At 53.4% G+C, this 17099-nt stretch overlaps 1 protein-coding gene and 1 long non-coding RNA gene across 4 annotated transcripts in view; one reads left to right on the top strand and one right to left on the bottom strand.

Moving 5' to 3' along the window:
• Positions 1–17099, top strand: part of LOC136794247 (uncharacterized) — a 33460-nt gene that overhangs the window by 11162 nt on the left and 5199 nt on the right. The window lies entirely within an intron of this gene.
• DVL3 (dishevelled segment polarity protein 3) lies at positions 605–16870 on the bottom strand. Of its 2 annotated transcripts, none has more exons than XM_059064038.2 (16): positions 16631–16862; positions 11166–11235; positions 10516–10637; positions 10286–10395; positions 10028–10163; positions 9757–9850; positions 9472–9541; positions 8685–8824; positions 8441–8517; positions 8265–8332; positions 7960–8109; positions 7228–7359; positions 6874–7041; positions 3605–3820; positions 3095–3505; positions 605–2274 (listed from the first exon to the last, which is right to left on the bottom strand). In XM_059064038.2, exons 1-16 carry the CDS (start codon positions 16789–16791, stop codon positions 2243–2245), a joined length of 2157 nt encoding a protein of 718 aa, XP_058920021.1. In that variant the 5' UTR covers positions 16792–16862; the 3' UTR covers positions 605–2242. The 2 variants fall into 2 exon arrangements, with proteins under 2 accessions (XP_058920021.1, XP_066890221.1); XM_067034120.1 differs by lacking the exon at positions 605–2274 and adding an exon at positions 10923–11023 and having other exon boundaries at positions 2956–3505; positions 16631–16870.

Below are 17099 nucleotides of genomic sequence, written 5' to 3'. Positions count from 1 at the left end.
GAAGAAACTAGCTAAAGCTTTTCAAAAATATGTGTTCTACCTCAGCTATACCTATGTGACTGTGAGCTCCTCAAGGCCAGGAGGGCCTGTGCGCCTTCTAGTGACAGGCATATATGTTGCTTAAAAAACCGCTGGCAAACTGAATTTAATTGGACATGGGATTTGAAATCCCTTCTCTGATGGACAGTTAATTCTTCACATCCAAGCTGAGAAGAGACAGAGCCAAGCCTTTCACATGAAAGGCCTTCCTGGCTCTTGCAGGACCTGAAGAACATCTGTTGGCTCTTCTCTTTCTGTAGGAAAAGACACCCTGCTGCCTTCCCTAGGCAGGGCTGAGCCCATCATGAGAGGAACGAAGGGCACCAAACGGTAAACCTAGTCGCAAACCTTACTGTTCCTAGCATCCTCCTGCTAGAAGCCAGAATATGGCAGGATGATCCGACTTCCTGCAAATCGGGGTCACAGCCTGAAGCCATTAAATGACTGAATACAGGCACTTCTAATTCTTGAACTAGCACTCAAGATTTACTCCTACCTTTCCAAAAGCTTCGTCCTCAGTACATATCCTAAACCCCTACCAATTTAGAATAAATAATAATAGTAATAATAACAATAGCTACCATTTATTGAGCACCTATTCTACTGTGTGCCAGGCACTGTGCTAGGCACTTTTCGTACAATATCTAACTTAAATCCTCACAACAACCCTGTGAGGTAGGTATTATTATCATCATTTTACATATGAGGAAACTGAGGCTCAGAGAGACTGAATAACTCTCTTATCACACAACCAAAAAGTAGTAGAGCTGGGATTCAAACCCAGAATAACCTGACTCCAAATCCCATGCTCCTGTGAACTAGAGTAGAGGCAGAGGGGAGAGGAAGGGCCAAATTCAAGAAAGATGTGGAGTGGAATGGATATGATATACTGACTAGTAAAATATGGGAAGGAATTTAAGCCCATAAATGTTTCTAGCCGGTGAGCCTATGAAGAGTGTGATGAAGGTAACCAGGATAGGAATTCAGAAGGAACACACTTTGAGGGTGGGTGGGGGGATGAGTTGAGTCCATGTGGACTTGTCCATGGAGAGGTCCAGTGGGTGATAAAAATACAGATCTAAAGATAGAGGGAAGTTAGGGCTGGAGATACATATTTGGGAATCACCAGCATATTAGTGGCAGTTGAGGACATCAGAATGGATGATACCGTTTCGAGAGTAAATATAGAAGAAAGAGAAGTGGACCAGAGATAAAATACAGGGACCCTGAAGGCATGAGCAATAGCAGAGGAATCCTCAAGAGAGTCAGAGATGGAAGAATCAGAGGAGGAAGAGAAGTACAGGAGGCAGCCCTATAGTGGTGGCTAGAGGAAACCATGGTCTGGGTTAGGAGCAAACCTAGAGCTCCCGGAAGAAAGGCAAGACTGAGTCACACTTCTAACACAGCAGCCCTCATGCACCCCAAATCCCAGGGAATATTTGTTAAATGAATGAATGCCCAAATACCCCTACCCTGGATTGCTTCAAGACCTGGAGCTTAGGACTTCATCTTACGCTTGACATCCCAGACCTAAAAATATGGAAGCCTAGGTGAGCCAGAATTTATAGAATAGGCTCACAGAGAAAGTCGTGATTTGGCTTAAATGGGAGAATAAGGTAAAAAGTAAAACTTGGCACTCTGTCTGGAAGTCCCAGAAGTCCCTCCCCCTGCCCAACCTTGCTCGGTTATCATGGTGATGGTGAAAACACAGGAGGGTGTGTGGGGTGCGGGGCAGGGTGAGAACAGTCTGTCAGTTGCCTGGGGGGTCCTGCGCTGAGCCCAACCTGAGAACCAGATTATGGGCTTTAACCAGATAGAAATATTATGGGGACATGTGTGGGAGGTTTGAGGGCTATGAAGAAAGGGAGAGAGAAATCAGGGGACCAGCCCCAAGACCTAGGAGCGGACTGGGAGAGAGGGTCCAGCCCTCTGGTCAGGGACCAGCCCTGAGGCTTAAGTGAACTCGCATAGGCACGTGCGTGTTGGGGCAGGGGGTGGGAGAGGTGTGTGAGAAAGAGGGAGAGAGGGAAAGAGAGAGAGAGTCTCTCACACATGGGCGAGAGGCTGGGTGCTCCTCAGAGCCTAGTGACTCAACGGGATAAAGTGTGGGTATGGGAGCTGAAATATCCTTGGGAAGCCCTGAGGGGCTGCTGAAGCAGGGTTCCTGGTCTCCTCGGAGGCTGGGCCTCCCCTTGCTGGGGGCTCACAGAAAGTCAAACAGCCCGAAATTCTTGGCTGCTCCAGGCCCAGGAAAAATTGGGGGAGGAAAAAAGAAAGAAAAGAAATGTTTCAGGCCCCGAGATGAGATGAGCCTGCTGGTTAGTAGGGTTAGGGTCTGAAAGAACCAGCACACCAGGCAGGCATGGGGCAGCAGTGGGGCTGGGTATAGAGCACAGATGCTCCCTGGAATCCACTAGCAGCTCAGGCAACCGAGCGCAGGTGGTTAGTGTGGATGGTTACTGGAGGTGACTATAGGTCTAGGGTGCAGGGCTGAGGCAATAGCAAGGGCAGTTAGGAGGAGGGGCAGAGGAAGCAAGTCTTTTTTTTTTTGGTATCAGTGTTAAGGAGAAAAACCAAGAAATCGGCACACATGCTTGAGGGGATGGGTTAATAGAGGGATGATGCAGCTGAATGAATGGTGAAGAATAACTGAGGGAGGGAAAGTGGGGATGAGGGGTATGCAGGCCCTCAAGGGCACTGCTGGGTCAGCTCCTGAAGTGGGTGTGGTGGTGGTGATGGCGGGGTGGTAAGGAGCAGCACCAGCAGTTTGGGTCCAAGGGACACGAAGGATCCCGGGAAGTCCTGTGCAGCGGTTAGTGGGCAGAGGAACAAGCCGGGGCTGGTGGCAGGTTAGGGGTTGCAGTGGCGATCAGGTGCACCCTGCCCTCACTGCACCCAGCGAGCGGTTAGCGGGCATGGATTTAGTTCCATTTATTTCCCTTTCAGGTACCAAAGTAAAAAAGACGGACGGAGAGAGGGACGCGGCCTGCCCGGGGCGGGGTGGGATGGAAGTGGGGAAGGGGCCCTGCTCACATCACATCCACAAAGAACTCACTGGGGTTTCCCATGGCCATGCGGAATGACTGTCTGCTGGCGGTCAGTTCAGGGGGCACGGAGGCCAGGTCGCGGCCCGGAGGGGCTCCCGGGGGCCCCATGGCCGCGGGCGGTGGGGGCATCATCAGCATGGGGGGGCCGTAGAGAGGGGGCACCCCGGGGGGGCCGTAGCTCGGGTGCGTGTGATGGCTGCGCAGGCTGCTGGCCAGCGAGTGATGGCTGCGGTGGCTGTGCTCGCTGGCGGCAGGACCCGAGCGCTCGCTTGGCGCCCGCTCCCGCGCCCCCCGCAGGCTGCTGCGGGTCGTGTGGTCCGACTCGCTGCCGCTACCGCCCGACTTCGAGTCCCCGGTCTTCGGGTCCTTCTCCTTTCGCCGGTCGCTGCCGCTACGGTTGGAGCCACTGCTCCGGCTGCCTGCAGGGGACAGGCAGGGATGGGGTGAGGGACACTTAGAGCTTGCAGAGGAAGCCTGGGGCTCGCGTGGGGATCCCTCCACGACCCCCGCCGCCTTACCTTCACTGTGCTGACTGCTGGCGCTGCCCCCGCCATAGCTGTATCCCAGCTCGGGGAAGCCTGGGTGCGGGTTGTAGGGGTGCGGGGGCGGCGGGTACTGGTAAGGGAAAGCCATGGGCCAAGGGGCAGCCCCTGGGTGTGGCAGAGGGGCCAGCGTGTCCTGGTCGGAGGCGCCGCTGGAGCCATCATGATCGTGGAGGGAGAGGTTGGCCATGTCTGTGGAGGGGAAGGGAGGGCGTCTGAGCTGGGTCTATCCCACGCCTTCGCACCCGCAGTCAGCAGAGAGATGCCCAGCCTCGGCCCGGTGGGTGCGTTTGGGAAGACAGCGACAGCAGTGGCAGTGTCCCACCAGAACGGGAAGAGGGACAGGCCAGAGATCTCTCACTCCTTCAGACCCCCTCTGTCACCCTTCAGAGGTGGTGGGGTGGGAGACCCTGCAGAGCCAGCCCCCGAGAAAACCATCCCCAGGAAGGCCCTGAGTCACCACTTCAGATGCTCAGTGCCAAATCCATTTCTCCTCCTTCCTCCGTGGGCTGGAGGAAGGGGCAAAACTCTTGTTTGGCAATCATCCCCCGTCTCTGTTCCCTTATGGGAAAGGTAGGGTGGGGAATATGGGAGGCCGAAATACCAGACAGCCGCCAGCTACTGCATACCTGCACTTCCTCAGGTACAGTGCAAGCACTTCATCTCATGCAAACGTTACCACCCCACGAGGAAGGTATTAGTCACACTTTTTCCAGATGAGGAAAGTCAAGTCCAGAGAGGTTAAATGACCAGCCTGAGGTCAACCCAAACTGCAGGCAGAGCAGAAGCTAAGAGTTGCTTACTTCCTCTTTACCTTTCCAGATGAGGGCATTAGTAAGAAGGAGGGAGCAGTTTGGGGGAAATTTAGGTGAAATTTTGCCCTCCTCACTCAGGACTGAAAAAACACCCATTAAAAGCCAGAATGAACACGGGACCTTTCAGAGCCTCCCCACACAGAAGGCCCCTGGCCCAGATCAATTTTCTGGTGCTTCTGGGGAGGGTGGGAGTGGAGTGGAAGGGTCCAGAAACAGAACAACTTAGAGGACTCCTCTGTGCTCTCCACCCCATTCCCAGCCAGGCCTAGTTCTTCACAGAACTTGAGTCACTGCACTAACATTACTTCTTTCATGACTCTGACTCCCCAGTAAACTGTGCACAGGCAAGGCTGCTCCCACCAATGTTGGAACTATCTGGTAGGGAGTATAAGGGGCCACTAGACCTGCCTGCCTGAGATGCCCCTTGTTCACAGGTCCCTGGGGTGAACCTGCTCAGGGCAAACAGGTCCCTGGTTCTCTGGGACCCACCCATACCAGGTCCCAGAGCTCTGAGAGAACTGCAATTGCCCAGGAGCCAGCTGTTGGATATAGACTGAGCCCTTTGTTGCAAGCCCTTAAGGAAGCTGAGCCAACCTTACAGGGGAGAAGAGGTCAGGAGAGAGGGCTGAGGCAGCCTACGGAGTCTACCAGCCAAACCATCAACCAGTCAAGGCCGGCAGCTAGCATGAGAGGTGGTGGCAGTGGGAAGCAGGGGCGTGCCTCAGTGACCACTTCAGCCGCCAGGCTGTCATCCCATGGGGAGTGACTGTGTGCTCCGGGGGTTACCCAGGTCCCCAGCTATTCCCTTTGAGCCTGCCGTACTACCAGCTGAGGAGACCTCACCAGTGAGAAGGAAAAGACCTGTCCTGTCAGCATCTCCCTGAGCTTGGCTTCTGCTGGACTTGGTCCATGGGTAGGAGACCCAGAATGCCCCTGGGATGGAACAATGTCTCTCTGAGCAAAAGCCACTGCTATACTGAGAAGCTTTATATACCCATGAAGGTTTGGGGCCAGGGCTCACTTCTACTAATGATGATAATAATAGCCATATCTGACTGAGTCTAAGAAGCCACTGATTGTAAGATGCACCCCAATTTCAGAGATACTGAAATGTGAAAAAAATGTTCATCTTAGAATTAAATATATGATAAATGGACAACTTTTTTAGAGAAATTACTGTGGGCCAAACATGGTGCTAAAAGCATTACATACATTATCTTATATCGTTCTCAAAACAGACCTATAAGTTTTACTGTTATCTCCATCTTACAGATCAAGAAATCAAGGCACTGAGAGGCTGTGTCACTTACTCATGTCCACACAGTAAAGGTGGAGCTAAAATCTGAACTCAAAACTAACTCCAAAACCTTATGCATCTATTACTACTCCATGGGGCCATTCCAGAGCTGCTGAGGGACAGGGACCCCACTCAGCCTCCACCAGGGACTTGTGCTCCACAAGAACAATCTGAAGCATCTAATCTGAAGAACTAATCTGAAGTATTTTGAGGGCTAGCTTTTGGACTCCAGCCAGCACCACTGGGCTGAGAGAAGTCTCCCTCAGGCAGGGGTGGCTGCTGGGGCCGTGCTTCAGCTCCCAATCCTGAGCACTGCTGTCCTGTTTTGAGGACTCCCCTTCCCGAGAGCTGTCCGCAGGCTCCGGAGAATGGGGGTTCCCTGCATACTTCTCTTAATAACCCTCATTGGCTTTGTACTCTCAGGATCAAGTCCAAATTCCTTGGTACAGCTTACAGAGTCCTCTACAGCCTGGCCCTGACAGCTTTTCCAGCTTCACTGAGAGGCACAGCCCCACCCTGAGGGGTCTGAGGAGGCTGTGGACTTGAGGCCTGAGGCCAGCTCCAGGACGTCCTGCCTTAGTGGAAGCTGCTTGGTGCTGTGAGGGTGAGCAGGGACCAAGGCTAGGAACTCTGTTTGGCCTTGCTGGGACAATGTTTCTGCAGCACCACACACCTAGGACAACCCTGATGGTGGGAAGAACAAAGGATCTGGAGCCAGAAAAACCTAGATCTAAGGCCTAGCTCCTCTGCTTCTAGCTGTGAAATGTGGGGTGGACTGCTTAACTTCTGTAAGTCTCAGTTTCCTCATCTGAAAACAAGGATAGTAATCCATCTCCCCAAGGGTTGTGGGGAGGTTGTGAGGCTTGAATGAGAGTGAGATGATGCTTTAGAAACAATCAGCACGGTGCCAGACACAGAGCAGGTACTTAGAAAATGCCAGCCCCGAGAGGGGAATGTAGGGCAGGTAAAGAGGCTGGACTGGGCTCTGCTTCTACCACAGAACTGTCAGGTCTCGAGGTTCCCCCAGCTCTGCTACCCCCTCATCTGGGTTCCCTAGAGTCTGCTGCCACATCCCCGGGCAACTCCCCACTTCCAAGCAGGAGACAGGGCAAGGAGGTAGGGGAGGCACGTACTGCCACAGAGGTCGCCAAAGATGTAGTAGCACTGCTCAGAGAAGGTGATCTTGTTGACAGTGTGGCGGATGAAGCCGGCCTTCAGCAGGTTGCTGGCGTATTTGCGGGCCTCTCGCCGGTCGGTGAAGCCTTCCACGTTGTGGTACAGCCAGTCCACCACATCCGAGCCTGAGGGCAAGGCTGCCACTTGATTGGGAGGCCCACCTGACCTGGGCTCTTCTGGCCTCACAGAAGCCATGAGACTGGTGCTGATTCCAGCTCAAAGGAGTGGCCCAAGGGAGTTCTTGGCCGCCCGCCCCGGCCTGCCCCACCGCTCTCCACCCTGTCCTTCATCCCACCATGGGGCCCTCTCACCGATGAAAGCATTGGGGATGGTAATCTTGAGCCACATCCTGTCACGGACCTCCAGCCCAGATTCAGGGGAGGCCATGGCTTTTACGATGGCAGCCATGTCACTGTGGATGGACAGGTGGAAGTCGTCTAGGCCTGGGGGTAGGAGGGCAGAATGGTGAGGCAGAAAGGGGCTATGGAGCTAGGTACACAGAAGTTTGCATTCCAGCTCTACCACCTAATAGCATGGACCAATGTCAAGCAAATTACCGACTTGTTGGATACTCAGTTTCCTCTTCCATAAAGATAGGGACTTTAGTATCTATTTCACAGTATATTTAAAGAGAGAATTAAATAGTGTAAATGAAGGGGCTTAGCCCAGTGTATAATGCATGCTATGATAATAAAAAGGCAGTCATTTATTGAGTGCTTACTTTATGCCACACTGTGATTGATGCTTTACTTGTATCCTCTCATTAAACCCCCAGAAACCGGTTAAAGTGCGTATCATTAGTCCCATTTTACAAGAGGAAACTGAGGCTTACTGAGTGCTCAGTACAGGTTCAGAAGCAAACTCTGTTCGGTGAGGGTCAGCATCCACTGAGGAAAACTGCAGAGTAAGGTAGCTGGAATGAACTGAGTCTCCTCCTCTCCAGCCCCCTCTGACGCTCAAGCAAGAGGCTCCAGGTGGGCCTTCAGCAGTCCCTCCCAGCTGGCCCTGTCTGCTGGGCCCAGGGGTCAGGGTTGGACACTCACGCTCTGTGTCAGGGATGGAGCTGGTGATGGAGGAGCTGGTGGAGGTGATGGTGCTCAGGGAGGGGCTCATGCCGTAGGCAGGGAAGGTGCCGGTCATGGCTGCAGTGTGGGAGACCCAGGCTGCAGGGTCAATGGGCCGGATGGGCTCGCCTGCGGGGAGGATGAGGAGTCAGGGGCTGCCTGCCCTGCCTACTGCCTGGCCCAACAGGGTAGGTATGAGGGTTCAGGGTAAAACGGAAGGAAGGAGAGATAGGGCTCACATAGGTCAAGCACCAGCTTTAGGGCCAACTGCCCCAACCACTTACTCCTGGGCAGTGTGAAGCACCCACGTGGACTTGGGTCCCAGCACTTGGCTACAGTCAAGGTGATGGGCCTGAAAGCAAGGGTGTCCCAAGTAAGGGCAGGATGTGCAGAGGCCAAACCAAGCCCCTTGCCAGATAGCTAGAAATACCTGCCCCCTCCTCCCCAGTGCCATCCATACCCTGGTTTGTGCACAATCTCCCGCAGTACCCGGACCGCGTCGTCATTACTCATGTTCTCAAAGTTGATCTCGTTTACCTGGGAAAGAGGACCAGGAGTGGGATAAGCAGCTGTGCTGGGGAGGTGGGTAGGGAAGCTGAGTTTGGTGGGCTAGGGGGTCTTCCCCTTACCAAGAAGCAGGGTACAGATGGCATGGACATCTCCCCATCCCTATCCATACCACCACCCACGGTGGGCAATGGTACCTGTAACAGCATATCTCCTGGCTCGATGCGTCCATCAGCAGCCACGGCCCCCCCCTTCATGATAGAGCCAATGTAGATGCCTCCGTCACCACGCTCGTTGCTTTGGCCCACAATGGAGATACCCAAGAAGTTATACTTTTCTACAGGGAGTAACAAGACCTTGAGAGAGGAACAAAGTTCCTACCCAAATTCCAAGCCCCATAATAGAAAAGGGTAGAAAGGGACAAGAACTAACACTTATTGGACCTGAGTCAGGCACTGTATTCCACATGCTCAAACATGCTTTCACTTGATCCTTGTTGGCTATGAGATAGGGACTCAATCCTGTTTTACAGAGCAGACAACTGAGGTTCAGAGAATTTAAGTGACTTTTCTAAGCCATGAAGTGGCAGAGTCAGGATTCAAACTCAGATTTAAATTCCAAAGTTGGGCTCTTTTCACTACATCCAGCTATCTCCTAAAGAAGAGCACCTAGGGTAGAAATCAGAGAGCAAGAATGCAGTGCCTGATAAATGGGAAGGGGGGAGGAATCAGAAATCACTTCCTCTAGGAAGTCTTCCCGGATGCCATTCTCTGCATCCATAGTTCTCTGTGCTTATCTCTGTCATATCTCTGTCATATCCCTGATCATGAGATACTGAAGTGATCAGTGTATGTACCAATTTATGCTTATGAAAGAGAACTTCTTGAGGGCAGGGAACGTAGCCTGTGCCTCTCTGAACTCCTCGAGTCTGCCCAGCGTCTGGCACGTAGCAGGTGCTCACGACAGTTGTTTCACCAGACTCACCCATGTTGAGAGTGACCGTGATGATGTTGAGAGACATGGTGGAGTCCGTGATGCTGCTGAAGGACGAGGACTGGAACAGACAGAGGCCCTGAGCAGCAGGCAGTGCTGGCAGGAACTCACTGTTCCCACCTAGCTCCGCCTCAAGGTGAGCCCTTAGCACCACCTCCCCTCTCAGGTTCTAAACCCTGACCCAAGGGGAGGGGTCTAAGGAAGCACAGACTCTGGCCCTGCCTGGGCAGGAGGGCTCGGTCTGTTCCCACCCACCCTAACCTCTCAGCTCCATACCCTCTCAATCCGCGAAACCTTCTGCTTCCGCCGCCGCCGCTTGTGTCTTCTCATCAGGCGTGAGGCGCTGCTCTGCTCTGTGGAGCTGCTGAACCTGCGGGGCCCACAGTCATTCCCCACTGAGCCGGCCCAGCCCTTCCCCATAAGAGGCACCGCAGGGCCCAGGTCCCCCCAACCAAGCCCAGGTCCCGCCCAGGGGCCCAGCATCCTCAGGGTTCAGGGCTCCTCCGGGGTCACCTGTCCCACAGTACCCATGAAACCAAAGCCCCACCTGCTGGTGGAGTCATCCTCATCTGAATCAAAGAAGCTGGTGGTTTCCAACTCGCTGCTCATAAGGGTGGATGAGCTGTCATACCCCCCTGGCTCTCGCCGCCGCTCCCCCTTTGCAGTTCCATTTAGCCGGGTTGCTGCAGGGGATGGAGGCAGCTGGGTTCACAGATGCAGGAGAGAAGGAGGAGAGAGGAAGGAGCAGGGTGGGGGAGGAGGAAGGGGTGGGGGTGGGGAAGGTGTCTGTTCAGAGAAGACGCACTGTGCTCTGGGCCATCCCTCCGTCGTGGCCGCTCTCGCTGGGCAGACACCAAGGAGTCAGTCTCTGTGTCATTGTCCAGGTTCTCCTGGCTACCCCCACCAGCATGAGGGCTGCAGGGAAGAGAGGACTTGGTAGGGGAGGGGGCAGGCTGGGGGCTCCCTCCCCCAGCCCTGAGCTGAGCTGACGCAGCCCTCCCCCATGGGCCCTCCCCACCCTCAGGTCACACTCACTGGAAGGATGGGGGCCGGGAGTCCCCAATGCCTCCTGTGCGCTCCATGGGCGGTGGCAGTTCCGATGGGTTGTCAGCACAGAAGGGAGCTGGCTCTGGGTGTGAGCCCTCAGCCGATACCAGCTGATGGGGAGAAAATGCATGGGTAGTAGGGCGCAGGGGCCCCAGGGAGAAGGGGATAGTTGGCTTCTGGCAGGGCATGAGACTCGGGGAGAATGAAGCAGGGGACATGCAGGGAGAAGAAACAGGACTGTGTTAGGTCAGCTGGGATGAGGAATGGACCCACTGCTGGGTTGATGAGGAGGCTGGGAGGCATGGGTTGGTGAAGTGGGATGGGGGCAGAGGACAAGAGTCAGAGGTCCAAGGTAGAGGTCGGCAAGTGACAGAAGGGAACCTGAGGCAAAGTACCTCAGAGGACATAGGAGACGTTTTTGTCTCCAACGTGTATTTCTGTCTCTCTCTTTTCCCCCTTCTCACAACTCCCTCACTTTTCACCAAAGCTATAGAATCTGGGGTGAGAGACAGTTCAGTTAGAAAACTCAAGGAAGATTCAGATACTGAAGCATAAAACCACAGTCTCAGCAATGCCTCTCCTCCATCCAGCCCACTGCAGGAATGCAGGTGGAGAGAGGGCTGAGGGGGGTTCCTTACCCAGGACACCACCCGGCCATTGAAGCAGGGCAACTTGGCATTGTCGTCCGAGATCTCCTCCTTCACCACTCTGCAGGGAAAGGTGGGTGTCAGAGCGAGCTTTCTGAGGTGGAAATGGAGGCATCCTCACAAGCCCAACTCTCAGGGGCTCCTCTACCCTAAACTGGGAATCAAACCACCAGCATAAGCCTGTTCAAATGGGAGCAGGGATGGGCTGACCAGGGACAGCTCTTTGTCACCACCAGCCATGCCCAGGGCAGCTGCCTTCCTGGGGCATCCTCTTGGTCATCTGGTGATTGCAAATTACACCTGACAAATCACTGTCCCCAATGAGTGCAGTAGCCCCCTAGAATCTCGAGAGCTGTACCCATCCCCAACAATGGCTCTCCTGGGCTGGACTTTATCTTTCCCTCTGACCCTAAACTAGGAAAAAGCACACCCATATCACTGTTCTTCCCTTCTCATTTGGGAATCCTAATATTCTTCTGGGAGATGTGGATGAGGAATTTAAGGAAATTTGGAAAGAGAGGCGGAGAAGGCATTTACCAAACATCCTCTACTGCCACTATGACATTAGTAACAACTGCTTTCATATATTGAGCGTGTATTGGGTCGGCCAAACAGTGCGTTCGGATTTTTCCGTAACATCTTATGGAAAAACCCCAAGGAACTTTTTGGCCAACCCAATATTACGGGCCAAGCACAAAGCTAAGTACTTTACTTGTATCACTTCGTTTAACATTCATAGCAATGTTATAAAATAGATACAGATGGGGAAACTAAGGCTCAGTAGGTTCAGAAATTTACCTACAGTCACACAATTAATAAGTGAAGAGATGGAATTTGAATCCTGGTCAGCCTGATTCCAAAGTGTTTATTCTTACCTATTATACCATCTTGTCTCCCTATAGTTAGAATGTATAATCTTCACGTCAGCCTCATTGTATAGACCATATGATGCTGATTTTATGAATAAGGAAACTGAGAAACAATCAGTAACTTGTTCGTCACAGAGCTAGATGTCAAGAGCTGGAATTCCACCCCAAGCTCGTCTGACTGCAAACCCCATATTCTTTCCATGGTATTTCACATTCTTTCCCATACAGTGAGAGAGGTGATGTGGGTCTGTGTGGAGGGTGACGGTGTGGGAGACAGTGATGTGAGACATGGGGTGGCGGGTGGGGGGAGGGTAAGATGTAGTCTCAGGCATGTAGTTTGGCCTGGGGCATGCAGTGAGGCAAGAAGTCAGACCACAACTACAATAGGGGGCCAGGAAAGGCAACAGAAAAGCTTGAGGCCTGCACCCCCAGACTGATCAAATACCCCAGGAGCACAGAGCTAGAAAGCTGTGATCAGGGGCAAGAGGAAGACACATGCCTGGAGTTACGAGCAGAGAGGGAAGACAGCAAGGAAGGAGGCTGGGAAGCCCAGTCCTCCCTTTTTCTTAAAGCAGCTCCTGCCCAGAGCTCGGGACGTGCTTGGCTTCTTGTGATGCTCACATTCTTGGACTCACAGCCAAGTTCGAAGGCTGAGCCTGCCCTCCTCCCTCCCCTTCAGCTTTGGCTCCTCCACTGTTTCCAACCCCACAGCAACCCCAAGAAAGCAGCTCAAATCATCCTGCTCAGGCCCACCATGGCAGAAAGCCTGGAGACAGAACAAGCTAGAAAACAGGGACACAGAGATAGCTCAGACCCACTAGCCAGTCTGACCACAGGGCACCCCAAGCTTGCAGCCCCCATGGGAACTGGGGCTCAAATTAAAAGGAGGTATGTGGGTCACGTGGCAGGGACTGTGATCTGCTTTGGAGAGGGTCTCAGCAGCCCTGTGGTGGGAAACTGCTGCTGAGGCCCCACCACACAGCTCAGCACTACAGATGTTTCCTCTCTTTCTGGGGGTCACCGACAGGTCACCAAGGCTCTGCTGACTCACAATGATCAGCTGATCTTCGGGAGCCTTGGGGGACCTCAGACAGTCCTCCCCCTCCCGCTGTGGAGCTGAATGGCTTAGGGTTCTGCAGCATTTATGCACTCACATACACACACACACCCCGCAAGTGGAGTCGGACAAATCTGGGTTCAAATTCCAATTCTGCCACTCATTAGCCCTCCTATCTTAGAGAGGTTTCTTGACTTTTCCAAGCCTTTGTCTCATCCTGGTAAGTGAGATTTGTAAGTGCCTGGCATGGTCCAGGCATACACTAAAAACTAGTTACTAACTTTGTCAATTTTTTGCGGGATCCATACTCTTTCTAACTAGGTGTAAGTTTAGAAGGGCAGGGAGCAAATAAGTCTGCTTATCATTCATTGTTCATTCAATTAAAAAGCCTTTGCCAAGAGCCCAGTGGGCTTTAAGTTTTGTGCTTGCCATTGCATGGATCTCCAGAAGCATTAGACCTGGAGCCTGCCTTGTCCTCGGAGGTTACTGTCCAATGCATGGTTCATGTGAGTATACTGCAAGTGAGAAGTGATCAGAGCTGTAACAGCAGCAGATGTGTTCACTGGACAGACATCTGCTGAGTATTATTTAGTGTTAGGTCCTGGCTAAGAGCTGGGTAGGTATAAGGATAAATAGGAATAAGTGCCATAACTTTAAAAGTGCAACCCAGAGGAAAGGAGAATTTGGACCTGGAGAAGACAAGGGAAGAGAAGTACTCCAGGTAGAAGGCCCAGAGACAGGCTGGTGTGTGACACGGAGCAGGGAGCAAAACAGTTAGTGGCCTGACTTCCCATGTTATTCCTCCCATGGCTCAAGGCCCCCCAAGTGGTGGTACCTTGTTCTTCCATCCACCATCTCCTCAGTGCTGAAAATGTTTAATTCTTCCGTATCCCAAATAATTTAAGAGGGTTGGACCTACCCTGAGCTTGACAAATACTTCTGGAGACCAGATGGGAGATGGGAATCCTCAAGTCTTACACACCAGAACCCCAGAGGGAGAGCCTGGAGAGCTGGAGGAGATGGCAACCTTCCTCCTCTGACCCACTTTCCCATCTGTCAGCAGAGGTTGCTGGCCCCTGCCAGACCTCCCTCTCATGGGGCTGGGATAAGGGGCAGCCCTATCACCTATACAGTTTGCCAAGGCTCAGCATCTCCCTCAGAGAGGACGTACCTGTTAAATGATGATGATAATACCTACAATTGTGTGATTAATGCCTTAGACTTTGGAACCAGGTTCCTAATAAGCTCTGCCACTTACTAGCTGTGTGACCTTGGGTAAGTAAGTTACTTAAGTTTTCTGTGCTCTAGTTTCCTCATCTATAAACTGGAGATATTACTACATATTCCCCAGGACTGCAAAGAGCACTGAATGAGTAAAGATTTGAAAGTCATTTAGATCAGTGTCTGCACACTGTAAGCACCATAAAGAGTTTGATAAGTAAATGAAATACATATATAAATATACATTCCTCAGCTGTTAGTCCCCTGTGACAAGACAGCCCTACCAGGCCTCCTGATCATTAATCCTTCTAGGAATAAAAACGAAATCAATCTCCTCCACTTCATTTTTACCACTGCTCGCAACCCTGCTAAAATAGCCTACTCTAATATTTTGCAAAAGATGGTTCAAGTTCAAGTACCACTGATGAATGTAAGATGGATTCAGGTGTATCTGAATGAATGTTTAATTCAAGAGTTAAATAATTATTTTTAACATATTTTAGAAAGAAATATAAATAGAATATCAGACCTGTGGTTTCATATTATTGACTAGGTCAAACTAAGAAAGTGTGAGTGGGCTGACAGTGGATTTAAAGAACAATATTAAGTCAACAGTGAGGAGATATAATGGGGGTTAGGCCTGGCTTGACAGCAGCCTGGGGAGAGTGGGAGGCAGCCCACAGAGGTCTAGGTTTAGGAGGTGGGGGCCAGGCCCAGTGGACTCTGGGACGAGTGGGGGCTGAAGACACAGGTCTAACGCAGTCCCTCAAGGCACCTGACCCCGGGGTGGCCGCAGCACACTGAAATGCAGCTGATTCTCCCCTATCTCATACACTGAGGCAGTATCTTGGTCTCTTCTAACTCCATTCTTCCTTTATCAGAACAAGGCATCTGACCACCTCACTCCCACCTCTTGCAGATGGATCCCTCTTCAGCATCTTCCAATCAGGGGTCTCTGTCTCTGGACTGAAGCCAGACAATCATTACTACACTAGGAGTACCCAACCCCAAGGCAGGAACAACAACAGAAACAAGAATAGAAGCCGCATAGCACTTCCCACTGTACAAAGCACTTTCACACATATGAGCTCTTGGGCTCAACAAACCCTGAGTTCCAAGGGGAAATGTGACAGCAAAACATGCAGAAGACAGAAAAGGTGCTAGAGTCCCAGAGCCAGGAGGGCCAGGGTCCTTGGAGAGAAGCCAGTCTGATGAACACGGGGGAGAAGAATTTCTCCCCTCACTCAGTTCTGGGCCTCAGCTCTAAAGAGCAGTGTAGGCCTCAGGCTAGGCTGGAGAGGCGGCCTTTAGGCCGGGAGGGCCCGGGAAGGCCTTCTCCGCAGGCCTCCAGGCCCAGTGCCCAGTTAGTGAGGGGCAGGCTAGTGTGGGGGGCCTCCCCCTCCCCCAGTCCCCTGGGAGTTGTGGGGGGGGGGTGCGGTGAGGGGATCCACCAGGCTCCCCCTCCCAGGCCAGCTGCTACAGAACCTTCCGGCTCCAACATTCCATCCCCTCTTAAAGGGGAAGTCACTGCTTCCAAACTCCGCCTATCCAAAGCCCTGCAGCTGGGTGGAGAAGACCCCTCCAGGGAGGGGAGGATGAACACCAAGAGACCCTTCCTGGCCCTCCCATTAAGAGGCCCCAGTTCTGTGAGGGAATCTGCACCTGGGCAAGTGGGGAATCCTCCTCAGGGGTGAGGCGCTCGGTTCCCTGACAACATCCCGAACAGCCCATAAGGGACAAGGGAGACAGCTAAGTAAACATCAGAGCTGCAGGCCTTAGCTTACAGCCTGAGCACCCCCCAGCCAGTGCAAAGTCCCACAGCATAGACCTTAGATGCTCCATATTCCAAATATGGCTCTGAGAGTTGTGGAGCTGAAAAGATGGAGAAGGCGAAGGCCGAGTGCCAAACATCCCAAGTCTCTGCTAGAAAGGTGGCTCTGTTGGCAGGAGGAGGGTTGGGAACTGTGCTCTGGAACGGGTGGAGGGGGGGGAAGGTGTGTCTGTGTGGTCCGCTGGTCTCTGAGGAGGTGAGGGGGCTTGACTGCGCTGGAACTGACTGCTCTTAGGGAGTTGGACGTCCCCTTAAACGAGGGGACCAAGGTCCCCCACAAGAGGGGAAAGGCGAGTCCCTAGAGGGGCTGGAACTCCAGCCTCTGAAAAAGCCAATGGGGACCAAATGGCCGAGTCGCCCCTAGAATCCAGAGGAGGGGTAGAAGCCAGTGTAGCAAGGGGAGTCCGAACTGGCCGAGTGGGCCCCTAGAAGCCGGAGGGGCCGGGGTCCCCCGGAGGCGAGGCGGGGCCATCCTCACCCGAAATCGTCGTCCATAGACTTGAAGAAGAACTTATAGCTGGGTCGCTGCAGAACGCCCTTAAAGTCCGCCAAGGTGACGCGCTCGGCGGGCAGGGGCAGCTTCACCAGGTACGGCGTCTCCTGCCCGTCCAGGTGGTAGATGATCTTGGTCTCGCCCATGGCTCCGGCCTCGGACCCGGCGGCCCGCGCGCTGCCTGCTCGGGCGGCGGGGCCGGGCCTCTCCGGAGGCGGCGGCGGGCGGCGCGGCCCAGCGGCTCAGCTCAGCTCCGCGGCCGGCCGCGGAGCCAGCTCCCTTGTTCTCCGGCCGCTCCCGGGTCCCAGCGCCGCCTGCCGCCTTCGCGGCCGCCGCTTCCGCTCCCCACTCTCCCGGCTCTGCTGGCGACGGCGACTCTTCCGGTGGCCGCGGCCTTCCCGGCTCTTGGCTGCAGCCCGGTCCACTCCCCGCCCCCCGCGCGGCTCCGCCCCGG

The sequence above is a fragment of the Kogia breviceps genome, chromosome 5, assembly GCF_026419965.1.
Source record: "Kogia breviceps isolate mKogBre1 chromosome 5, mKogBre1 haplotype 1, whole genome shotgun sequence".
Classification (NCBI taxonomy): domain Eukaryota; kingdom Metazoa; phylum Chordata; class Mammalia; order Artiodactyla; family Physeteridae; genus Kogia; species Kogia breviceps.
This window is presented reverse-complemented; position numbering and strand designations above follow the sequence as displayed.